Source organism: Platichthys flesus, chromosome 4, assembly GCF_949316205.1.
Source record: "Platichthys flesus chromosome 4, fPlaFle2.1, whole genome shotgun sequence".
Lineage (NCBI taxonomy): Eukaryota > Metazoa > Chordata > Actinopteri > Pleuronectiformes > Pleuronectidae > Platichthys > Platichthys flesus.
In genome coordinates, this window is record NC_084948.1 from 26,366,815 (window position 1) to 26,375,092 (window position 8,278).

An 8,278-nucleotide genomic window follows, 5' to 3' on the forward strand; every position below is an offset into this window, starting at 1 on the left:
TTTTTTTTTTAAAGCACTTTCTCTTCATTATCATTCTGTCTTGCAAATGGATTCACTGCAAAGGCAATGCATATTAATTTTACATGAAGCCTGAAAATTGTTCAGAAATGAGCAAAAGGTGGAGCCGGGCTGGTGTGCCGACTTGCGCTGAACAATAAACACAAGAACCTCTCAGCTGGAAGTGAAAGAGAGTGTCTGTGTCTGTGGAATACATTTGGGAACCTGCTGAAAACAAGTCTTTCACCTTCAGGGTGGATATTGTTATTAATTTAGTCTTTGATATTAATTTGTTTTGTGTCTAATGGGTTTGTAAATAATAATCATGATTATAAATAAGTAAATAGTTCAGTTTGTTTTCACAGTTAAAATGATGCACAGGATGCAAGTGTTTTGTTTCCCATGGCTCCAGTTAAAGATATGGATGCAGCATGTATTCTTGACTACCTCCTCCACTCTAGTGGCATTAATAATGAACACAGACAAGCTTTAACTGGATGCTGATTTGCTATTTCCAAAGGTAGGGGAATATGTGCAGCACACTCGTTTGTAGTTGCACCACCCTGATGACAGAGTGGCCTCAGCTGCGCCAGTGGAGCTGCTTCTGAGGCTCCCACCTGGAGGAGATATGAGGGGGAGAGAGAGACAACACACGGCACCTAACACTGGGATTAATAAAAAACATAAATGCTTCTTTTAATAGGTTCTCCGAGTCAAAGGAAAGCCAATGAGCTGTCTAACTCCACAGCCCCATGGTGCTGATTGCAAGAGAACCCCACTGTACAAGCGAGCCCAGATCCCGGTGGCAGATTTCTGGGGTGTCAGAGGAGAAGGAGAAATCATCAATGTGGACTGGCTCACCATGTTTGCAGACTACAGGGTCCCTCAGGCTCTCGTCTACCTTGGAGATGCTGAAGAAAGGTGAGACAGAGCAGGAGTGTTTGTGCACGTGGATGATAATTATTAAATAGTACAATTTGTAGCTTGTTTGTCTGTGTGGGATGTATCACTGTTTCTGATTTACAGTCAATTAAAATGTTTAATGTTCATGAGAGAACTTTTTCTAACAAGTGATCTCAATGTGCATACTGTAAATATTGCATGAATGTTGTCATAAAATGAGGTGTTTTTAGGAAAGATCTTAGCAGCGGTTTGTACTGGATAGTGAATCATTGTGTTTATTTTGTATAGAAGTATAAGCTAAAGCACATATATCATGGTGAATGGATTTTAAAATCACAAAATGTTAAAATAAATGTTTTTGTAATAATCATTTTAATAAATCAAGTAAAATGTATGAACAGAGTAACGGAATACGACTATATATAAACATATACTGTATATGTACGTACTGCTAAATTAAAAGTATTAATCGGCAGCCTTTATTTCTAAATGCTCATGTGAATGTAACTTGTTTTAAATAATAATACTATTTTATTTGAAAAGTACAGTAACAAAGGGAACTTCATTACTAGTAGCTGCAGCCGATGCCTTGTAAATATTACACAATTGGGGTTCCGCATTAATTGCACTTTAAGAAATATTTGACCTATGCACATAAATAGCAGCACTTCACACTTTCATAACATTATTGGTACTACTTTATTATCAGGATTTGTACAGAACAATTTCAACTTTGAATAGCACACTTCCAATCAGGTAATCGACTGCATTAGAGTTTATTAATTGTAAATTAGATGTTTCAAGTGCTTTATAAAATGGTGTCTAAAAATCTAGCACAGGGAGCATGAATCCTTTGATGCTGAGCCGTCATCAAACAACTCCTTTAGTGACAGTGTCAGTGGCTATAGAACATAGGAATCTTTATGTAATGAGACGTCTCTCTCTCTCAGAATAGAGACATTTCCACAAACCTTTTTTAACATCAAGATACGAAGAAGATTCCTCATTAACTCTGAGTTTATTTAATATAATGGAGAAAGGAGAAGGAAAGGATCAAGTCCCGGCAGTGAGAGCGATGCTCACCGAGCGGCTCACGGCGGCGGAGGAGGAGATCCTCGCGGGGCTTGAGGAAACCTTTGCAGAGTATGAAGACAGAGAGGAGCGGTCCCAGCGGGAGATCAGCCGCCAGAGGAGGCTGCTCGATGACGTGATGAAGGACATAGTCCAGTTGCAAAGAGCAGGTCAGTCCCTAGAAGAACTGCTCACAGGCGACCTCAACATCTCTACTTCCTGAATGTGATCGTTCAAAAATCACAACAGTTGACATTAAAGGACACAACACAAGTTTTTCAAAACACTTCAGGAAACTCTGATATTATAAACGTGTGTATTTGTGTTTCAGTGTGTCTTGCAGTCCAGCAACAGATTGTCAATAAGGAAGAGGTTCCCCCTGAGCAGCAGCAGTGGAGCCCCCTTGTGGACCGGGAGCACCCAGAGCCCCCCCACATTAAAGAGGAACAGGATGAACCCTGGACCAATCAGGATGGTCAGCAGCTTCAAGGACTGGAGGAGGCTGATATCAAGTTCACATTGACTCCTGTCGCTGTGAAGAGTGAAGAAGCTGAAGAGAAACTTCAATCGTCAAACCTTCATCCGAGTGAGATGAAGGAGAACAGAGCTGACTGTGGAGAACCAGAACCAGCAAAGAACTCAGGTCCCTATGGACTTTTACAACCAGGTACTGAGGACAAGTCTGAGGACTCTTCTGAGACTGAAGACGGTGAGGATCAGATGGAGACCAGGGAACCTCAGACTGGTTTAAATGCAAGATATAACAAACAGCTTCTAAGTGATATTGGATGTAAGACAGAAAAAAAATTGTTTAGTTGCTCTGAGTGTGGTAAAAGATTTAACCAAAGGGACAATCTAAATACACATATGAGGATTCATACAGGAGAGAAACCATTTAGTTGCTCTGACTGTGGTAAAGGATTTAAACAAAGGAGCAAACTAAATACACATATGAGGATTCATACAGGAGAGAAGCCGTTTAGTTGCTCTGAGTGTGATAAAGGATTTAAACAAAGGAGCCATCTAAATACACATATGAGGATTCATACAGGAGAGAAGCCGTTTCATTGCTCTGAGTGTGATAAAGGATTTCGCCATAGGTGCAGTCTAAAGAAACATATGAGGATTCATACATGAGAGAAACCCTTTGGTGTACATTTCCTTGTACGACAAAGCTCTGGAGCAGTCACGTGTCCCAGCAGCTGATTCACAACCGAGGCTTTCCATTTACAATATGACAAACTGGTCCCTGCTCCACCAGTGCTGCATCACACCACTGTCCCTGGTTTAACCTCCACTATCCAAACCTCCAGCTTACAGTCGTTGCAAGGATCCAAAGTGTAAAATGTTCATCTGTGTCCAGGGAGCTTTCTGCATTGTCCTGGGAGCGTTTACACACGTGGAGCCATCAGCTCCGAGCCTGTTTCCTTCTGCTGCAATAAATGGTTTAATGATCACGAGACTGTTCCTGACTGAACTTTTATAAAAGAGATATTCCATGTTATAGTATTTTAAATACATCTGATTTTGTCATTGTGAGTTATTGAGTGTGTTGATGGCGAATGTGACATCTTCTATCATCTAAGAATGAAATCTACAACTCAATGAACTTTAAAGAAGTGAAAAGGAGATAAACTGAACATTATGTCTGCACTCAGCAGAACTCAGCTATTACTATTAATATCCTTATGGAACCTGGTGCTGTCAATCACAGTTCTCCAGCCTCCTTATATGTTTCCCCTCGAGCCTCCATGTGCGCAGCAGCGGAGGAGGAGGCAGACATGGCGGCGGAGCGCAGCCTGGTCTCACCTCTGCTGCTCCTCTGGAGGAGCTTCTCTCTGAACGAGTCCAGCTCGGAACGTTCGATTCCCCGTGTCGACACGGACAGTTTTTATTTCTTCCTGATGGTCGGTGCGTCAAAACTTTCTGTGAATGAAGCAAAGTTTCCAGACTGAGCCTCGAACCAGCGGCTGCTTCAACGGGATGAAGGTACAGACACATATTTACATTTAATCCAGGACAATATATAGAAATATTCATTTTCCATAGTCTGAATATTAGTTTTGAACCTGTCTCCAATCTCCAATCGTGTGTATTTATTGTGCATTAACGCACCAGTGAGTCCTGCTGTTCCATATAAGGCTGAAACTCACCACTGACCTTCATCTATTATTAGACCTGAAGTTCAGGGACATAACAGACACATGTTATATAAAGTGAGTTCAAATATAAACTGATAATCAAAGTTTTAAAGTTTATTTATTGGTTATTATCAACCCTCCACATGTGGTCCTGCATGCTGCGGTTTTATTATGAGGAGAAAATACTTTATTATGTATTATGTGTCATGTACTAATAATGTTTGTTCTGTTCTCTTATATGTGTTTTGTTATAATGACGTGTTTCCTCTGTGTTGTTGCAGAGATCCTCTCTCAAGCTGCTGCCTCTGCACTTTCAGCGGCTCAGCTCGGATTAAACCCGGCTGCTGCTGCTCAGTGTTCGGCTGCTCCGCTCGCTCACCAGCCTCCGAGCTCCAGGTACAAACACATGTTCCCTCAGAACCACATGAAAACTGTCTCCTGAGAAAATCTTCCTTTGCCATTTGAACCTTTTCACCTCCAGTAGAATCATCGTGGTTTGACCTCTTAGGTTTTGTCTCTCTTTGTAAATTGCTTTGCTGCATCTCAGCACTTTGGTTTTATTCTGTCAATTAATCAATCAAGACACAAATTAACTAATCAATCAATCAGTGCTACTTCTACTTTTGCAGTAAAGTAACTAACGTTTGTATTTCTGGCCACATTATGACGTGTTTTAATAACCCTGCCTGGTTACTTGGCCCATGTGCTGTTGCAGTAGCAGACTTCTAACACTTGTGTGCAGCACTGCAGCAGGTTTAACAGAACTCTGCTCTCACCTCTCTCAGCTGCTTCTCCTCTGGGGGGAAGAAGGGGGGGGGGGGGGGGCGGCTGGACACTTCTCAGTTTCCAGCATTTTTCTGCATGAAAATTCCAATAAAACCATCAACAATATTAAGCTTTTAAGTGCTATCCCTATAGATATATGTTATAAATATATATGGGCTATACCATGACACACACACACACACACACACTGAGGTATCTCCTGCACTCCCAAGTATCTAAACTATTCAGTGTCTTCAGGGGTCATTGAACGCAGCACAGCCCGATTCAAGAAGTTATTTCTGTGTCCAGCCAACTGATAAGATAAATATGAGTTAAAATGTGGCTTCAAGGAAAATATGATCCATTATGGAAAGGGAAATCTAAATAAAGGAAATAGGGACACTGCAATTTTAAAAGGAAGATCTCCTCTAAAATGGATATGTGCTGATTTCACTAACACGTCATCACAACCTGCCTCTTAGAACTCTGATCAAATTTAAAAACCCTAAACATGACAAAGACATGACGGAGGCACAAAGAGAAAGCAGATGGAACGGCCTCGTGCTGCAGAGTGTCATCAGTCTGAAGAGAGGAGTGGGATGGACCCCATGTCCCTCAGCTAACTCCACTTTAATTAACACCGCGTCCTCTCCGTGGACTCGCGTGCTGACGAGGGTGCAAACAGTAACTGGTGGAGACTCGACCCTCGACTCGGCCGGTTCTCATCGTACCTGCCTGGTTTGTGGGGGGGGTTCCACTACACAGTCAGAGCTGATTGGACGACACGAGACTTACTTATTAAGTTTCAGATTTGATTTGGGTTCAGGGGAACTGTCGGGCCTTGTGCTCCACTGAGTGTGATTCGTGTTGATTAAATTCAGAAGAGCAGCATTTTATTGTCAGGTTGTGATACAAGCCCCTGAAGCTGAGGTATTTAATTAATGACTCATTATAAAATGATGAATCCGTAACATTAACAGCTTATTAGCACAAGTGGCTTATTATAAAGTGGGTGTGTGGTCCGGGGCTATGAGTTAAAATACGTGTTGTGTGTGAACAGGTGAGAAGGTTCTGCACAGGAAGCAGGAGTCAAGCTTTACAATGAACACATGTGTGGAATTTAACACAAAACAACTTTCAGGAAACAACCCAAAAAGTCCAAACTCAAGTTAAAACTCAAACTGGAACACTGGTTAAACACTGGAACACGAGAGTGAGGAGCTCAGGGACAATCCACACACAGGTGTAAAGAGTCTGTGTATTTATTGTATTTATTTAATATATATTATTCATATATAATTCAATCATATATGAAAACACAACAAACTGAAAATCAAATTACCATCAGTCACAAATGTCTTTCAAAAGGTCAATAACAGTAAATTAATACTCAGGGACCGAACCGTGTCTGTTTGTAACAGCGTTGATATATATCTATATATTCTGTATATAACTGGAGGTCCCCCCCCCCCCTCTCTCTCTCTCTCTCAGGGATGGTCGATGTTGATCAAACACCTCAGCAGCCGGGAGGAGGAGACATGTCATCACAGCCGCTTCACGATGTTTGGTGGAGAAAAAGTTCATCCTGATGTCATCATGTTTGCTTTTGTCTTGTTTTCTTTATCTTAAATGTGATGATACTTGAGTTGTGTTTCAAAGACATGTATGTCAAACATTAAAGCACCTTTTTTACTTTCATACAACCTGGGTCTTGGTGTCTCAGATCTCAGTTCCTCCTCTCGTCTACTCAGGCTCCTGAATGTGATCAACCGATTAACATGGTTTCTCAGTTCTCTCCCCTGTGATTAGATTAAATGTGATTTGCCAGTAATGGATGTGAACATTTCAACAAGTTAAAGTCTTTAAGTGGAATGAGGGAGTTTTGTGCAGCACCACAGAGAACAGGCACAACGTGTCGACCAGCAGAAACACCTCCGGTAACTTAGTTTGAGGCTGAGGCTGAAGTTCAGAGCATCACGGGACACATCACGTCTTTCAGGACATCTCTCCACCAATGTTAAACACTCACGTTACATGGAGGGTGTGTCTCATAGCTCCAGCTCTTAATTAAGGAGCATAATTCAATATGTTCACTGTATATTATCACAATTAATTAGATTAATTCTCAAGGATAAAACTGAGATAAATAAGGTAATTTACAAAATACTTCCCCACAAAACTAAATCTAATCTTCTTAATACATTCAAACTTTATTTGTACAGAAAACAGAATCCAGCCGGATGTCTCTACATGGATCATTTCAATAGAGGTTTGTGCCATTTGAATATTAAAAAGTAGAAAAACGTAAACAATTTGAATAAACAACTTAATTTGTCGTGTAATTTGTCATGTAAACACACTGATTGCAGGTTGTCACTGATTCACCAGCAGCAACACACATGGACCAAAGTGTGAGTCTCTGGTGGAGTTTATCCCTTTGTGTCATAGAACTGATACAAACACATGAGTGAGTCACGTGTTCTGCGTCACATGATGCTTCATAATGAAAACACGCAGTGCAGTTTGCTGATGGCTGCCGAGGTTGTCTCCAGGTCTCTGAGGAGGGAGAAGATATCACTTGATGACAGCTCCTGGTCCTAATAAATAACGAATGTGTCTGTGTGTGTGTGTATTTGTGTGTGTGTAAAATGTAAATGTATATATCTGTATATATTTGTGCTGGATCTGTGTTTTTCCGAGTTTACTCTCCTCTAATTTGAGTTTCCTGTCTCTTATGATAATGAGCTGTGATGTCACTTCCTGATCTTTTCCCAAACCCTTTAATGTCTTTGTTCATTCTTCACTTCAGGTTCCAGATGAAGATCAGTGACCGGCATCATCTTTTATTTATCTTTACCAGGCAGCAGCCAAACTGATGAAGTCGGTTTAACTTTTACACAGCAGGTTGCTTCGGGTTAATTACTTTTACTACTTTAAAAGAGTCCCAGATATATCTTAGTATTTCCTCCTGTTTGAGTTATCTTGAATAAACACTACAGGACTTTGAGGAAATGACTGAGCCTTAAAAAAGTACAGATTGATAAGGGAACTCCTGGAGTCACAGACATGATGTGGAGCTGGGATGGATTCTTGCTTTAGTCTTTCCATTTGTTACAAAACCAAATGACTAAATGAAAGTTCGGTCATTCTGTGATAAAGTGCCACAAGCAGAGGATGTGTTGGCCTATGTGAGGTGTGGTGGTGTCTGACTGGTATCCAGTGTCCAGCCCCTCTAAGCCCAGTAACAAGGCCCCGTTGGGTCACAGCTAAAGCCTCCAGCACCACAAACAAAGGAGCAGGGCTTTACAGAGAGTCGCTGCAAACTGCTGACTGTCCACCAATGCTAATACACCCCCCGCCCCCCCCCATTCTGTCCTGTCTCGCTGGGTCGCCTCTCACAC

General features: G+C 41.4%; 1 protein-coding gene and 1 long non-coding RNA gene across 2 annotated transcripts; both read left to right on the forward strand.

Annotated features, from left to right (window-relative positions):
* The first annotated feature begins 65 nt into the window (after nucleotides 1–65).
* Nucleotides 66–3,418, forward strand: LOC133951593 (oocyte zinc finger protein XlCOF7.1-like). Its single transcript, XM_062385627.1, has 3 exons — nucleotides 66–918; nucleotides 1,851–2,141; nucleotides 2,303–3,418. The coding sequence occupies exons 2-3, from the start codon at nucleotides 1,931–1,933 to the stop codon at nucleotides 3,106–3,108; spliced, it is 1,017 nt and encodes a 338-aa protein (XP_062241611.1). The 5' UTR covers nucleotides 66–918; nucleotides 1,851–1,930; the 3' UTR covers nucleotides 3,109–3,418.
* A 307-nt stretch (nucleotides 3,419–3,725) lies between these two features.
* On the forward strand, nucleotides 3,726–6,586 carry LOC133951598 (uncharacterized). The gene is made up of 3 exons (XR_009920483.1): nucleotides 3,726–3,960; nucleotides 4,394–4,508; nucleotides 6,369–6,586. It is a non-coding gene; the product is annotated as an uncharacterized LOC133951598 (long non-coding RNA).
* Nucleotides 6,587–8,278: the final 1,692 nt, after the last annotated feature.

What these genes read in the sequence shown, in the direction of transcription:
- LOC133951593 (XM_062385627.1), top strand. Translation starts at nt 1,931, where the DNA reads ATGGAGAAAGGAGAAGGAAAGGATCAAGTCCCGGCAGTGAGAGCGATG. An exon ending in AGTCCAGTTGCAAAGAGCAG is followed by an intron (nt 2,142 to 2,302) that starts GTCAGTCCCTAG and finishes TTTGTGTTTCAG; the next exon opens with TGTGTCTTGCAGTCCAGCAA.